Raw genomic sequence first — 16,143 nt, forward strand, 5'->3', positions numbered from 1 at the left:
CCGTCCGCCCACCTGCAGCGCCGGTATTTGCCCGTAGAGGCGGAACGCAGCGTGTGTGTCCCCCCCCTCCCCATCCCCATCCCCATCCCGGTCCCTGGCTGGGTGGGGGCACCGGGCCGCCCGGTTCCCTCTGCGCGGGGGGAGCGGCCGGGCCCGGCGGCGGGGCCGAGGCACCGGGGCGGGGCGGGGCGGGGGGCCGGCGTCATGTGACCGCTGCCAGCTCCTTTAAAGCCGCCACATGCAGCCGGGCGGCCGCCACAATCACGGCTGGCGGCGGCGGAGCGGCTGCGGGCTCCGGGGCAATCAGTGCGCAGCCTGCCCGGCCCCGCGGAGCTTTCCCTTCCCTTCCCCCCCTCCTTCCCCATCGCCCCCGCCCCGCTCGGGGAGCGGGGGGTGACACCGAGCGAAGATGGCTGGGGCCATCATCGAGAACATGAGCACCAAAAAGCTCTGCATCGTCGGGGGCATCTTGCTGGTTTTCCAAGTCATCGCCTTTCTGGTGGGAGGTCTGATCGGTGAGTCCCGGAGGTGCAAACTTTCTCTACCACCCCCCCCTTCTTCCTCCTCCTCCTCCTCCTCCTCCTTCTCCCCCCGCGTTGTTTAGCTACTTGTTACAGTATCGCTGACTCGCTCCTATGATCTAATTAGCCGGGCCATTGTAGTTAGGAGAGCCCGGCTCCCCGGGCCTCTTTGTGCACATCTCACTCTAGTGCCTGCGAGACAAGAAGGGGCAGAGAAAAGTTTTCTTGGCCTGGCTGCAGCCTGTGCCCGAGGGAGGAGGAAGGGGGGAGACCTTCAGCATGGCGACGGGCCGCGCGGGGGGACCTCGCCTCGCCAGCCTGGCTCTACAAAAGCACATGGGTGTATATTTTAAATCTATTTAATTTTAAACAAATCCTTCTTTGCGTGCCTCTGCCCCTCCCCGGCCCTCGGCCTCGGGACCGGCCGCCGGAGGAAACCTCCCCGCCCGCCCCTCCGATAACAACAGAAAACCTTGGGAAGAAAGAAAGGGGGGGAATGGGTGGGCGCTGCTGCGGCCGGGCCCGGGCTGGGGGGTGGCGGGGCCCGTCTGGGTGCTTGGGCCCCCCCCTGCGCCGCCGCAATCGCGCTTTTGTCTGGGATCGTTTGCCCTGGGGGAACCCCCCTCCTCCCCCCAATCCCCATCCCCCCGCCCCGAAACGCGCAGGGTCCGTTTGGGCTTCACTCCCCCCTCGGGAAACCGGGGTGGGGTGGGGGGCTCAAACCTCCCCCCACACCCCCCCCACATTGTCCCCCCGCGCCCAGCCACGGGGTCGGGCACGGCCGTGTGTCTGTCCCGCCCCCGGTTTGGAGCTCCCCGGGTGCCCCCAGCCGCCTCCCCGGGTGCCCCCAGCCGCCTCCCCGCGCCCGGCGGGGCCGAAACTTGCTCGCCCGGATCGCGCTGGGTTCGGCGGCCGGGGCCCCGCGGAAGTGCTGGCGTGGATGTGCCCGCGGCGGGGACCCGGCAGCGGGGAGGGGGCGGCGGCGGCGGCTCCGGCCCGGGGAAGGAGCCGTGGCTGGAGGGAGGGAGGAAGATGGAGGAGAGCGGGGGCTCGGGGCAGCCCCTGGAATTCGTGTGCTTTGAGGTATTGGGCTTTACTAGAAAGCGGCCGAGTTGTGCGCCGGCTCCTTGCGCGGCTTCCAGCGCCGGGAAAGGGCCGCGCTGCCCGGCCGAGCTCCCCCTCCCAGCCCCGGGCGGAGCGCCGGGACCCGGGGGGGCACCGGGCTGCTCGGGGGTCCGGAGCCCGGACCCTCCGGGGGGGCCTGACCTCGGGTCGGGGCAGTTTGCGGCACTTACAGTGCGAGGAGAGGTGGGACCGCGGTGGTTCTCGACTGGGGGAGGCTGCAGGACTCGCTCCAGCCGCCCCATGGAGAGCGGGGTCCTGCCCGGGCACCTCCCCAGCTCCGGGGAGCCGGAGGGATGCCGATGGGTGTGATTTTCAGAGAACTTTCCCTCCTTCTCTTGCATTAATTCCTCACTTTGCTAAATCACAGCCGAGTTGGTTGTGTTAAACCCCCATTTTCTGGTCCTGTGGGTCTGACCCGGCACCGAATATTCTTGAGATGGGGCTTTTTTATCTCCTCTCCCTTTCTGCAGGGCTGGTTCAAGTGTGGGTTACTGAACCCAACACTGGCTCACGAGAGAAATTGCCTTGGCCTGTGTTGTGTGGAGAAGCCAGGCTCGGGGCTCATCTGAAAAGTGGTTTTCTGGCAGATTCTTGCTTCTAAGCTTAAAGAAAATCAAGCTGCTTGTAGGAAAGGCCCCTAAAGCCCCATTCCTGCCATCACCTGGGGACAGGCGTGAGAAACAGCTCCATGGGGAGCAAACAGAAGGGGTTTCCTTGAGGTTTGTAAGGGTCTGGAGATGGAAGAACTCAGGTGCTGTTAGTTTGCTCTTCCATCTTGGCTGCTCCCTGCCTTACCGGGTGCTCCCACTGCCTGGCATCCGCTGTGGGGGGCACAGGCTGATGCTGCAGCTCCTCTGCCAACCGAGGCAGTGATTTGGGGCTGAGCCTCCGTGTCTTGCACAGGGTAACTTGGAGTAACCACATTTTCTGTCTGCAGGGAGTCAGGGAGGGGACTGGTACTGTAGGCAAACCCTTTAATGGGTGGAAATCCCCACTTCTGGTCTTCCAGCAGATAAAGCTGTGCCAGTCAATCACCCAAACTGGTTTTTCCTGTCTTATTTAACACTTCTGAGGCATTCAAGGAATTAAGAGGCTCTTCCCTCCTGCATCTCCCTGCCAGCCCCCTGGGACCTGGAGCCCCTGTGTGTATGGTGCCTGTGAAACAGCTCTGAGGTGTAAGGTTGGTGTGGTCCCCAACATCTGGCGTGGTGCAGGGCATGGCAGCTGGGGGACTGAGACCCTTCCCAGGAGCTCCTCTGGAGCATGCCTCACCCTTGGGGTCCCCATGTCCCAGGAAGCTCCAAGACAATGGCTTGTGGCTGAGCCTGTGGGTCACAGCTTGGGGGTCCTGGCCCCTCTTGTGGCATCTCCTCTGTGGTACCTGGTGAGAAATGGGTCGGTGGCTGGTGTCTCTCTGCAGCAGGTGGGGAGCGGAACAGTGCTGGGAGTACTGGGACTGGTGCTGGGAGTACTGGGACTGCTGACGGGGCTGGTGCTGCCCCGAGGTGTGACCCAAGGTGGGGTGGGAGCTGAGGTGTCACTGAAATAGCGTTCAGGTCCGGTTTGCTCCAGTGCCCCAAACAGACAGGCAGAATCTAGTTATTTTAGTTTATTCAGGTCTAGACAAACCAAAATATGTCCACAACTGGAACAGGGCTCAGGCTAACCCAGCCTCTCCTCTAGCAGAGGGTTAGGTCATATTTCAAAACAATGACTAAGTGCTCTATTTTAACAGGTTACTCGTGCCAGTCCAAGATACACAAATACCTTGGTACCTGATACGACAGCGGCGACAAAGCTCCGTCTGTCCTCAAATTGGGTTTTTCTCCCAGTCCCATTTCCCTGCCTCATTTTCCACCTGTGCCTGGGTTCTTGAAGGGCTTGTGTGCTTCCAGCAGCTCTTTTGTTTGGAAGCAGGACTCCTATCAGCTGTTGTGGAATTTTGTGAGCTGTTTCCAAGCCCTGCAGAGCTTCTGCTGTGTGCTCCATTCCCTGGCACACCTCTTCTTTAGAGGTGACACCTCTGGGCTGTGTGTTGCATGTTCCTTTAGGATGTATCTGTACTTGGTAAAACATCATCCAGGAGACTGGCTGCAAGGAAACCTTGTCCTTGCTGTCGTGCTGTGAGCACCATGTGTGTGTGTTGGGGAGTGGGATGGAGCAGGAATGTGTTCTATTCTCATTCAAGGTGGTGTTAATGGTGGTGAGATGAGGCTACAGCTGCTGTGCAGCCATGCCAGCTCTCCTGGAACCCCTGTGTGTTGTGCCTGCTGGTGTATGTGGTGGGTTTAGCCAGGTACCACTGTCCTGGTTGTTCCTGGGGCTGCCACCTGGCTTGGCCAGGCTTTGAGCTGTGCCAGCCAGCACTGGAGCCATGTTAGCTCGGACCCAGCCTGAGGATGATCCTTCCCAAAGCTGGACCAGCTGCTGGATCCATCTGTGCTGGGATGTTTCAGTGGAGGTCACACCACAACTGCTGCTCTTGGGCTGGGACTGAGCTAGGACACCTTGCTTGCTCCCCTCCCCGTGGCTGGCCAGGCATAGGAATGCCTGTCTGGAGATCTGACCCCACTCCAGTGTGGGTTTAGTGCCTCTTGGCTTTCTTTAAACCAGGGCATTTGGTTACACAAACCATCTTCCTTTGTGGGATGCTGGTGGTGTCCCTCTTGTCACTCCCTCCTGTCCTCCAACTCGTTTACATGCACAGTATTAAGAAAGGGAGACAGTGACAAAGGAGAGAACCAGTCTGTGGCTGTACAGCTCAAATCTGGCTTTCAGGGAGATAGCAGGAGAGGCTGCATTGGGGTGTCAGTGCTGCCCAGGATGCTCTGCAGCCTTCAGGTGACTGTGAGCCCCTGGGTGCTGCTGGGCGGGCATGCAAACCCACCACCTCAGCACGCTCCCTGGCGCGTTGCTAAGCTAGCTCGTGCTTTGCTGGGTGGTCTGGCCTGTTCTGCTGACCCAGGGTTGGGAAACAAGCCCTCTTTCCCTGCTGCTTGCTCCCTCCATCCCTCCAGTCCAGCCAAGCAATGTGCATCTTGCCCCTGGTTTCCTGGTGCCACGGGAGGCTGCAGCGAAGAGCAGAGGAGGAGATGGAGGGCATGAGAGGAATTCAGAGAGCTTTGTGCAGCCAAGTCCTGCTTCAAACCCCTGGGGTTTGTCTCTGTAGCTCCTGAAAAGTTGTCCTTTCAATAGCTTGTTTTGTGAGTTGCTTGTAGGACTCCCAAGGAGGCCTGGTCCCAGGTCACCAGAGGAGCTGACTGAGTGCAGGAGAACCTCTCTGTAGTGAAGGCAACGTCCAGGAGCAGGCAGGGACGTGGGTAAGGACTGGGAGCCTGGTGCCTGACTGTTCTCAGCTGATGGGGGAAAAGTGGAGGTACAGGGTGAGCATCCTGGACGAGTGGGGGGGTTCACAGCTCCCTTGCCTCTGCTGGAGGCTGAAACCCCAGAACTGTTTTGACTGGAGCAAATAAAACTCGTGTGTGTCTCACCCAGAGAGATAATGAGTCATGTGTAGAAATGGCTGAGCAGCTAGTGACAGTTCCAGTTCATTATCTAAATGTCTGATTTGGCTCCTGAGCTGAGAGTTTCCAGGATTTAATTTCTCTTCCCTTGGGTTTCATTACCTTCCTAGGGCTGAACTGAGCTTTTGACCACAGAGACTCTGGTTTCCAAGGTACGTGGGTGCTGCCTGCTCAGGCAGAGTGTCTGCAGGCTCTGGGACAAAGCCCATTTTGATGTGCCTGACTTTCTTTCATCACTGGCCTCTCCAGAGGATGGGCAAGCCGTGCTGAATAGGTTGGTGCTGCACTGTGGCTGTGAATGCCAATAGACTCCTCTGTATAGCCACATTCCTGCAGTGCTGCAGCCTTGGCAGAAGCCCTGGGAGCTGATGAAAAAGCAGACATGAAAGGTCATGTCTGTTTAGTTCAGGTCTAGCTCAGCTCTGCTTTTTTTTTTTAGGAGCTGTAACTGTAGCTGAATGGGTAAATGTGCCCAAAAAGGGAGAGTTCCCAGGCAGATATGTCTCTGCTGGGGGCCTGAGGAGCTGGTGGTGAGGCTGGAAATCCCCTGTGAGGCTGGCCCCGGGCTCTTTGCTCTCCTCAGCGGCTGCTAAAACGCAGGTAGATGTGGGGATGTGTTGGGGGAAACTCCATGCCTCAGGAGTTCAGGTGGAGGGGATCCCCTTGCTGCCCCTCTCCATTCCTGTTGATGCTTAACCAAGCAGGCTTGGCTTTAAACCAGCCCAGGCACCTCCCAAGCAGGTGGTCATGCTGCCTCTGCCTTTGTGAGGGGTAAGGATTTAACAGGAAGGGTGTTTTTTTGTTAGTAAATACCATTTACAGCCTTTGAAGTCAAGTTGTAACTCCCCAGCAGCCTTTGAAGGGCCGAGGTGTCTGTCTGCTCCAGGGCTGCCTGCCTGGGAAGCACCAGGATCTGGTCCCTCCTATTCACATGGGGATGAAATTCTTCAAATATCTGAGTATTGGGTGGTTTCAGGGTGGCTTGCTATCTGTCCTGTGCTGCTGGTAGAGTTCCAGGCTCAGGAGAAGAGCAGCTGGATAAAGAAGTCGGGTCATGCTGCTATTTTAGACAGACCTCAGTTTGCTGGGATTTAATATCTTGGCTGGGTGCAGCAGGAAATGCGTTTGGTCTGCGTGGAGAGCTGACAAAGGAGGACTTGGAAGCAGCCCAGACTGCCTGTGGCAATTAGTAAATCACTTCTGCCACCTTCTTTTTTTCTTCTTTTCAATAAAATATTTGAGAATTGACATTTCAGCACTTAGGGAACTCCTGCTGCTGGCACTTGCTTCACTTGCATTCGCTGCATTGTGTATGTGCATGATGAGTGAGGGTGGCTCATCCAGCAGATCCCCTTGTCCTTTGCCACCTTGTAAGGTTTTCTTGCTTGTGGAGGCTGAGGGAATGGCCCTGACCTGGGAGAGTGGGGCTGTTTCCCCCCACAAGCTCGTTGGTTGAGGTTGGGTGGCAGCAGCCTTGTAGTGTGCTGCAGCTCCCATTCCCACAGCAAGGAGCCTGGCTGTGCTCCCAGGTTCAAAGGGTCTCAGCATGGCTGTGCTGGTGGCTCTGCTGACACTCTGAGTGACCAAAACCTCTGGGTTGTGCAGCCAGCTCCTGCCAGCACAGCCCAGGGCTGCAAAAGCAGTGTTGCAGAATGAACTGCAAGCACAAGAAATCCCAGCCACCCCCCAGCATCCACACACATGGACATCCCTGGGTACTGCTGGGCTGTAGGAAGTGGAGAAAGCCCAGACACTCCTCAAAGCCATGGTAAGGCTGTTCCAGAGGTCCCAGCCAAGCACTGCCACCAGGTCAGTGCTGGATGGTTAGGGACATCCATGTCCTGGCAGCTGTAAGAGGGGATAGGTTTGGGCTTGGCAGGGGTCTGGGCTGTCATCTGTGCCACCAAATGTCACCTTCTACCCAGCCGTGCTCTGAACTGGGTCAGGACCTCCATTGCCCTCCAACTGTGGTGGGGAAGTCAGTGCTGCCTGAGCCACTGCTGCACCCCAGGGTGATCATATTGCCTGGTCCTGGCTCAGCTGGTGCAGGAGATGTGGGTGCAGAACGTGGTTGTGGGTCAGAAATCACCCAAACCTGGGTGGTTGGGGCAGGGTCACTTGGTCTGGAACACCAAGGACAGAACCCTGTGGTGTTGAGCTGTGTATGGGAGAGGACAGAAATGGGGGTGTTGGGGTGCAGGGCTGTGCCTGGCAACTCCTGCTGTAAGGAGAGGAGAAACGGTGCCCTGGGGCTCTAAAGCTTGACAAAGCCTGAAGCTAAACAGTGAGAAAAATGCTATTCCCATGGGGACCAGGCTTCTAGGAGGGAGCAGGTGAGGTTTTGGGGGGTTTTCTTTTCCAGAGATGCGTTAGGTGATGGGAATGGGCAGCAGTTCTGCTTGGAAGAGCTGCCACAGTGCTCAGGAACAGCTTCAGTAACCAGTAATGAAAAATAGGGATTTAAATTGTTAGCAGGCACTCTCCTTAACATGCTAAGCTGGTAGCATTGAGGTCTGGAGAGATGGAGGTGGAAAGGAGAGCCTCCGTGCTGCAGCAGGTAGGGGAGTGTGCATCAGGCTGTCCAGGCTCTCAGTGCTCCGGTTGGAAAAGCCCGGTCTGTCCGATGATAAATTAGCTTGTTTATTCCTATCCTGCTGTTGGTTAGTGTAATGAAGCAGAAGGGCATTGTGCCTGCTCGTTGGGTAGTGATGGCTCTGCGCCGAAGGGGGTAATTGAGTAGAAAAGCAGAAAGCTCCTGGTGCCTGGGAGAAGTTAACACCGCATGAGCTCAGTGGGATTCAGGCTTTAATCAGTGTGGACACAATGCCATTGAGATCTTCCAAAGGGCTTGTTTATGGTGAGAGAGCAAGGGGCAGTGGTTAATTGGGAGTGCTGTAGGTGCGGGACATGAGAAGGTGTGGGAGAGGGAAGTGCTCCCCGGGGGAGCCAGGAGGGATCACAGAGCTGTAGGGGTGGGAAGGGGCCTCCCAGAGCCCATGGGGTCCAACCCCCTGCCCAAGCAGGGTCCCTAGGACAGGTCAGGGCTGGAATCTCTCCAGAGAAGGAGACTCCACACCCCCTGGGCAGCCAGTCCCAGGGCTCCCTCACCCTCACTGGGAAGAAGTTCTTCCCCAGATTGGGGGGGAACTCCCTGTGCTCCAGCTTGAGCCCATCGCCCCTTGTCCTGTCCCCACAGACACTGAGCAGAGGCTGCCCATGGCCCCCTGTGTCCCACCCTTCAGCTATTGATAAACACTGATCAGATCCCCTCTCAGGCTTCTTCTCTGCAGGCTGAACAGCCCCAGCTCCCTCAGCCTTTCCTCCCAGGGGAGATGCTCCAGGCCCTTCAGCATTTCTGTCCCTCCTCTGGACTCTCTCCAGGAGATCCCTGGCTGGTTGATCCCAGGGAGCCCAGCACTGGGCACAGCACTCCAGGTGGGGCCTGAGCAGGGCAGAGCAGAGGGGGAGGATCCCCTCCTGACACCTGCTGCCCACACTCCTCCTGATGCCCCCCAGGAGGGGGTCCCTGTAACTGCTGGATGTTGTTCTTGTTTCCCCCTGGAAAGGGGCAGGTGAAAGCTCACGTGGCAGTAGAGCTTGCTTCATGAAGAGTATGGTGGAAAGGAAAGGTATTCCTGCTGTATGAGGGATGTTCAAGCTGTCAAGCCTTGAACTGGGGAGAAATAGTTTTGCAGCCACTGGGTGTTATTTGCCACCATCTCTTGGGGTAAGACTGATGGGCTCCAAACGGCGCTGGAGCTTCTCCGTTGAGTTGTCTCTTGTGGTGGCCCTCACCCATGCCCACGTTCCATCACTGGCTTGTTTGTGGGAGAGGTGAGCCCAAGAGGTAGGAGCACCTTGACCTGAACTAAAACTTTTCCTCATGAGGATCTCTGAAGCATGACAGTCCCCAGGACCAAAGCCCATCCAGCAGTGACGGGCAGGTCTGCGACCCTGAGTCCCTTCAGAGCTCATTGCTGGGAACTGGGGGCAGGATGCTCAGCAGATCCCAGCAGGTTCTGCCATGGCTGAGGCAAGGGGACAGATGTGGCATTGGATGCCTCCAGGTGAGGAGTGGCTTGGGCTGTTTGCTTCCATTCCTGGCTGCTTACAAGAAGTGAGAGAACATTGGTTCTGGTTGCTCTTCGGAGGGAACTCCTCTCCCTGGGCAGGGAGGGTGGCTGCCAGTGCTGTGGATCCAAACCCCACAGCATCTTTTGCTGAACCAGGGTATAGCTCTTCCATCTCTCTGGCTGGTAGATACAAGGTGTGGTGACACAGCTCCTCCAAACCCTCTCACCCAGAGTTACTCTGTGGCACCCTCATCCTCCGGTGAGACACCGCTACCAGCTCAGCTTGGGACCATCCAAAACGAATCCAAGGAGCTGTGTGTGCTCCCTGACCTCTCCCTGAGCAGCAGGGTGCTGCAGGAGGGGTGGTCCAGACTCTGCTGGGTGTGTGTCCACACTTGTCTGGGTTCTGAGGAAGGTTTAATGAAGGTGGGTCCCATCGGAGCCGGCGAGGGCCGGGGTGGTGGCGGTCACCTCCCGCAGGCACGCCGGCTCCGCGGAGATGGTGGCTGTGGCTCCGGGAGCGTTGGCTGTGAATCATCCTGGCTCCAAACTTGTCTGTGGGAAGTTTTTTCTCTGTAAGTAGGGGGGGTTGGAAGGATCCACCAGCAGCTCCAGCGGGCTGGTGCCCACGGCTTTCAGCGTGACGGTACCTGCGTTACCGCAGCGCCTCTCACCCCGGCCAGCAGGAGCCCAGGCTGATGCTAACCCACTGGGTTATGCACAAAGGGCTGTTTAATTATTTAAAGCTGACATATATCATTGTGTAGATAAAGCTGAGCCACCTACCAGCCCACGGGCAGGATGGCTGGGGGGAGCAGCCTGCTTGGCACCGCGCTCCAGCCGAAATCCCCCGGCGCTAGCTTTGTTTTGCATAGCACTTTGTAATGCTGTTAGCTGACTTGGCTGCAGCCTCACTAAGCTTTTATTTAATTATATATATATATATATATTTTTTTTCCCCCCACTTGGTTTGATTCTTGCTTGAATTTAATGGGACCAGAGCCAAGCAAGTCATGGAAGCCAAGCGCCGACGTTTGTTTGGTGTGCGGCTCCTGACAAGAGGAATATATCTCTATATATATAGCAATTGTCTCTTGCTCCTCAAAGCTGCAGCTTTGGCAGAGGGGCTCCTTCAGTTAGCACGCCAAGTGTTTAAAATCCTCATCAGCCAGCGATGAAAACATGTATTTATGGCTGTGATGAGCTGCATCAAAGCAGAGACGTTCCTCTGCTCCACAGAAGGAACAATCCTCTGTACCCAGCAACGGCTGCTTTCAAATCACACCAAGATCTGCCCAGGTTGATCAGCTCCCAGAGCTTGGGCACTGTTCCCACTGTAGCTGAGCTTGCTGGGTTCTGTGTCACAGTATGACAAAAGGCCACTGGACTCTTTCATGCACCCCACAGTGCTGGGTTTGCCTTGGTGGTGTTTGGAATGCTTCCTTCTATTTTATTTTGCTGTTTCCTTCTGGCACATCAAGGGTTTGCTCTTTTTTTGGAGGGGGGGGGTGCTGCTGTGAGCTTTCTGGGGTGCTCTGAGGGTTTGAGGTGCAGCAGTGCTTCCTCTGTGTGATGCACTAGTGAATCAGGGAGTATCCCTGGCTTGAGCAAATCCCTTCCTGCTGAGCCCACGTAGCGCTGCTGCTACGTCTCTGCTGGGAGGAACTTTATGATGTCAACCAAAAAACAGCCCACAGAAGGGAGACAGAAGTTTAGATGCTTTTTAATAACTTCCTCCCCACTCAGGTGTTGAGTCATCCCTCCCCTGCCCGCAGGAAGGAGCGTGGATGTCGTCTTCCTAACGAGGTGGCACAGTAGGGGAGATGCTGTGGGGAGTTCTTGGCTGGCATCCCAGAAAAGCAACGGAGCTGCTGGTGGGATGTGCTGGCTGGGGCAGTGTTGTGTGTGTGGACAGTGGTGAGCAGAGCTGGGGAGCTTGGATTTGATTTGGTTTTCACGCCCCTGGACAAGGGTGGGGATGAGGTGAGGGTAAGAGATTCCAGCCCCGTCTGGACACTGACCTGTGTGCCCTGTCCTAGGGACCCTGCCTTGGCAGGGGGTTGGACCCCATGGGCTCTGGAGGTCCTGATGCCTCAAAGCTGGAATGAAAACTCCCCAGCCTTGGTGCCTGTGAAGCAGGGATCCTGTATTGCAGCGCTGGGCACACAGGGGATCCATCGCTCCTCCCAGTGTGTGCACCCAGGAAAGCCACATTCCTCCTGTTTATAGAGATTAACTCTACATGTTCATTACCATTCCCAAGAAAAGGCAGGGTTATGCAAGTTATTTCCAGGAAGTCATTCCCATTAACTCCTGACAGACAGAGCGTGCTCAGGGACACTCAGGGGGTCTTCGGGGGTCTTCAGGGATGAAGGCTGGATGTCTTCCTCTCCCTCAGCACAAGCTCTTTATGGTTTGCTCCATAGTTTCCAAAGCACATTCCTGCACAAACCAGTTAGGAACCCCTTCAGCTGAAAACAAGACACACTCTGTCTCTTCATTGGTCGTTGGTCTCATTTATGCCTCCCCATCTTCACTTTCTGTAGCTGCAGGGCTGTTGCACTGTTCTGGCTCAGTTTTGTAGCCACTTCCATGGAACAGCCCACACAGCCACAGCCAAATTCTACTAAAATCTAAAGCAAATACATTCTTATTTTAAGAATAAAAATCCACATATTAAAATACACAAATTAAAGTTACATTAACTGTCTAGAGCTGCATCTACATCAATGTATTCAGCATTATTAGATTTCATTGAGTCAGTCCCTCCCAACCCCTGTGATCTGGGGTTCTGTGAGGTGTGGGCAGCCTTCTGCAGGAGCCTGTGGCTGACCAGTGAACCCCTGTTCCACCTTGGTCACTTGGCTCTGGGGACTTGGATGTGGGGTCTGTTACTCTGTGGGCTGTCTCTGTGTTAACCCAGGGTGTAGGCACAGTGCTTGTCACCAGCTTTAGAGCCTGTTTACAACAATAACTTAAACTTACACCCAAATTCTTCAATTTCAGGCCTGTTTTCGCTTGTAAAAGGGCTGGGTAGTACCTAAGTGTCTTCTCACAAGAAGCCTGGCTTAAAGAACTGATTTCTTCAAGTCCCAGAGGAAACAGAAATGAAGTAGAAGTCCCTAGGAGGTTACAAAGCAGAGTTAACCTGCTCCCTCTGCTTCCCAGAGCCCGTGAAGCCAGCAGGAACTCACTGCTGCCTGCCCCATGGCACCTTCCTGGGAGTGGCTGGGAAACTGGGACACTTCTGGTTTCATTGCAGAGAAATGGCTGGTGTGCAGAAAAATATACCCCTTTCTGTGAGCAGAGGGGAGCAGATCTGTAAGGAACAGGGGGGTTACCCACCTCCTGGTCCCTCAGCTTCCTGACCAGTGGAAGCCCCTGGGATCATGCTGGGGAGATGGGGAAGTGGAGCATCCCCAGCCCTGCTCGTCCCTGTGGTTTGCTGGTTCTGTCATGCAGTAAAACAGCATTAAAATATTTATTTCCCACATGGTGTGAGGAACAAGGCAGAGCTGCTGTTGGGAAGAGCTCCTTGTGTGGAGGAGCAAAGTTGGGAGAACACTGGAGTTCTTAAAAGCCTTTTCTTTCTCTGGGGTTCTGAGGTGGTGTATGCTGAAGGCAGGCTGCTTGCTTTGCTTCCCTGCTTTTACTCCTGTTAGTACTTCTGATTCCCAACTGTTTCCTCACCAATGTAAACCCTGAGCAGTAAATATGTACCAAATATAATATATAAACCACCTTTCAGAGCTAAGATCTCTATTCTGCTGCTTTTCTCCCAAAACAGAGTGCCTGTGGGTAGGGGAGGGACACACCTTTGAATGTGACAGTCACTCCCAGCTGCCACAGAGCCAGAGGAAGAAACACCCTTGTGTAAGGTGTTCCACAGTGGGGGTGAGCAGGATCTCTGGAGCATCCCAGGACTGCCTGGCTTCACCTGCCATCTCTCACAGCAGGAGCTTTGGCTGGGCTGAGGCAGGTCCTGGGGCAGACCTGCTGAGGGCAGGTGTGGGTGCTGGGGTAGGTGCTGAGCGCTGCTGCTCTCTCCCTTTCCAAGGCAAACCTGCCTCCCTTGTTTGAGCCCCTTGGTGTTGCAGGGTGGAGGGACTGGTGCTGGTGGGGGATAACCCCACAGCATGGGAACTTGTTGGCATTTATCTTTGTTTTCTAAGGGTGTTTTTCTTGCTTTCCTGCTTGGAGCTAGGCTGGGGTGAGGATGTCCCTGCTCTGATGCAGGGCAGCAGCTCACCAGGGTATGGTGGCAACAAGGGTGGGCTGCACCCCTTCTTCCCTGGGGGCACTCCCACCAGCTTGCTGGCAGATGGGGAAGGAAGTAGCTCAGAATTAACACAGCAAAATCCAGTTTATTGGTGCTGGGAGCTTTTTTTTCCCCTTATTCCCCTAATGATTTTTTAAAAAATCCTCAAAGAATCGTGTGGTTTGGTGGGAGACCCCTTCCTGCCCCAGGAAGCATGTGGATTGGATCACTGAGCTTGGGTTGAGCTCATCCCTCTAGGTTTGACACAGCCATGTGTTCTGCATGTGGCTTTGCTCCAGTGAGCAGACCAGGAGGAGTGTATGTGCAGGTAAAGCTGCCAGTAACTCTCAGGGTGAGTGTGGTGTGACTTGAGACTCAACCTGCATGTTCTGGCTGCTTTGGCTAATCCAAACTTGATCCAACTGCAAACCCAGCCATAATAAACTTAATTCCTTGACTGTGGGATCAAGGAGCTGTGAGGGAGAATCTTTTGATGTGTTTGTTTTAAATCCCCTTCAGACAGTTGAATGGGGAGGTGCCTCTTTTGGTGGGAAACCACTATGTGAGGTGCCTCAAGGTGCTAAAACCAAACGTCTTCTCTCCTCTTCCCAGCTCCCAGCCCCACTACAGCTGTTCCTTACACATCAGTGAAGTGCATCGACGTAAGGAAAAACCACCACAAAACCAAGTGGCTGGTGCCCTGGGGACTCAACCCCTGTGAGAAGCTGAAGGACTTCGACGAGGCGATGAGCAGGCAGATCGAAGCCAACGACATCGTGTTTGCTGTGCACATCCCCCTGCCCCACAAGGAGATGAGCCCCTGGTTCCAGTTCATGCTTTTCATCATGCAGCTGGACATCGCCTTCAAGATGGACAATGACCTGAGTAAGTCTCTGCCCAGCCCTGGCTGGGTTTCCCAACCTGTGTCTCTTAAAGCCTCTCTCTTACCCAGGGAGGTGGTACAGGGGCACGTTCTGGAGGTGGGGATGGGACTGAGACACTCTGATATGTATCTTCATGGGAGAGCTGCTCTGGTGAGTAGCTAAGCAGACATGGAGCAGGTTCCCCTGTTACAGTATGCACACCACCAGCACTGGCACTGGTGTAGATCCTGCAGTCATAGAATCACAGGGGTGGGAAGGGGCCTCCAGAGCCCACGGGGTCCAACCCCCTGCCAAAGCAGGGTCCCTAGGACAGGAGCTGGAATCTCTCCAGAGAAGGAGACTCCACACCCCCTGGGCAGCCTGTCCCAGGGCTCCCTCACCCTCACTGGGAAGAAGTTCTTCCCCACATTGGGGGGGAACTCCCTGTGCTCCAGCTTGAGCCCATCGCCCCTTGTCCTGTCCCCACAGACACTGAGCAGAGGCTGCCCATGGCCCCTGTGTCCCACCCTTCAGCTATTGATAAACACTGATCAGATCCCCTCTCAGGCTTCTTCTCTGCAGGCTGAACAGCCCCAGCTCCCTCAGCCTTTCCTCCCATGGGAGATGCTCCAGGCCCTTCAGCATCTCTGTCCCTCCTCTGGACTCTCTCCAGGAGATCCCTAGCTGTTTGATCCCAGGGAGCCCAGCCCTGGACACAACACTCCAGGTGGGGCCTGAGCAGGGCAGAGCAGAGGGGGAGGATCCCCTCCTGTCACCTGCTGCCCACACTCCTCCTGATGCCCCCAGGATCCCATTGTCTCAGCCCCAGGGCACACTGCTGGCTCATGGCCACCCTGTCACACACCAGCACCCCCAGGTCCTTCTCCACACAGCTCCTCTCCAAAAGAGAGACGATATCTTCTCTCTATTTTTCTGTAAGATACAGAGAGAGTAGCTGTGTAACTCTAAGGCTTCAGGTTCTTAGACTTCCATGGGTGATGGCATTGTGAGGAATAACACTTTGCTCCCAGACTTTTAAAGTCCAGCTGCTGAGCTGAGCTGGAGCCCAGCCCTAGTGCAGGTTGCTGAAGGGCCAAACTGGTGCCAGTAACATCTCTAAGTGCAGAATGCCTTTTCCTCAGGTTATCTGTGGCCAAGTCCTTCAGGGGTGGGAAGCTCAGGAGTTCTTTGGTATGGAAGCACAGCAAAGTTTGTCTTGAGCCATCCCCTGGGTAATACAACCAGGTTTTGGGTTGAACCCTTCCACAGCTGGGAGAGACTCTGGTTTCCAGCCCTTATCAGTGCAGTAGCTGCTGCTGTTCTCTGTTGATAAGAAGCTTTTGGAGATGAGGGATGTTAATACTTGTGGTGTGAGCTGTCTTGGCACAGCCTGAAGGCTTTCCTTCAGCGACTGAAGAGAGTATGTGAAATGCTGCTTTCCCAGTGCCAAGCTGGAGGCAGATGCAAATTCAGTGTAAAATCTAAGAAACTAGTGAATAACATCTCTCTCTTGCTGGGTTGGGTTGTAGCAGAGGCCATCAAAATAAATCCTGTTGAGCCAAAGTAACTGCATCCCTGTCTCTGTCTTGCTGCTGACTTTGCATCAGTGTCCAGAGCTGTGGTGATGAGGTGATGGGAACTGGCTTCCTGAAAGAGTCGGTGCTGAAGATGTGAAGTGACCTCATCTCTTCCTTTAAATCCACCATTTGAGTGTTTTCCCTGGAGCTTTAATCCGAGTCCTCAAAGCCAGCAGTCCCTCTGCTGTGGGTAATGCCACCT

General features: G+C 55.5%; 1 protein-coding gene across 2 annotated transcripts in view; it reads left to right on the forward strand.

Moving 5' to 3' along the window:
• Positions 1 to 409: 409 nt before the first annotated feature.
• Positions 410 to 16,143, forward strand: part of WLS (Wnt ligand secretion mediator) — a gene marked incomplete at its 5' end in the record, with an annotated part of 32,401 nt that continues 16,667 nt past the window's right edge. The window contains 2 exons of one of the 2 annotated variants that reach the window (XM_084266573.1): positions 410 to 515; positions 14,114 to 14,386. In XM_084266573.1, the coding sequence (XP_084122699.1) occupies positions 410 to 515; positions 14,114 to 14,386 (379 nt within the window). The remainder of the gene's footprint in view (positions 516 to 14,113; positions 14,387 to 16,143) is intronic. The other variant, XM_084266574.1, reaches the window with a different exon arrangement.

Source organism: Gallinula chloropus (genome assembly GCF_964237585.1).
Source record: "Gallinula chloropus genome assembly, chromosome: 6".
Classification (NCBI taxonomy): domain Eukaryota; kingdom Metazoa; phylum Chordata; class Aves; order Gruiformes; family Rallidae; genus Gallinula; species Gallinula chloropus.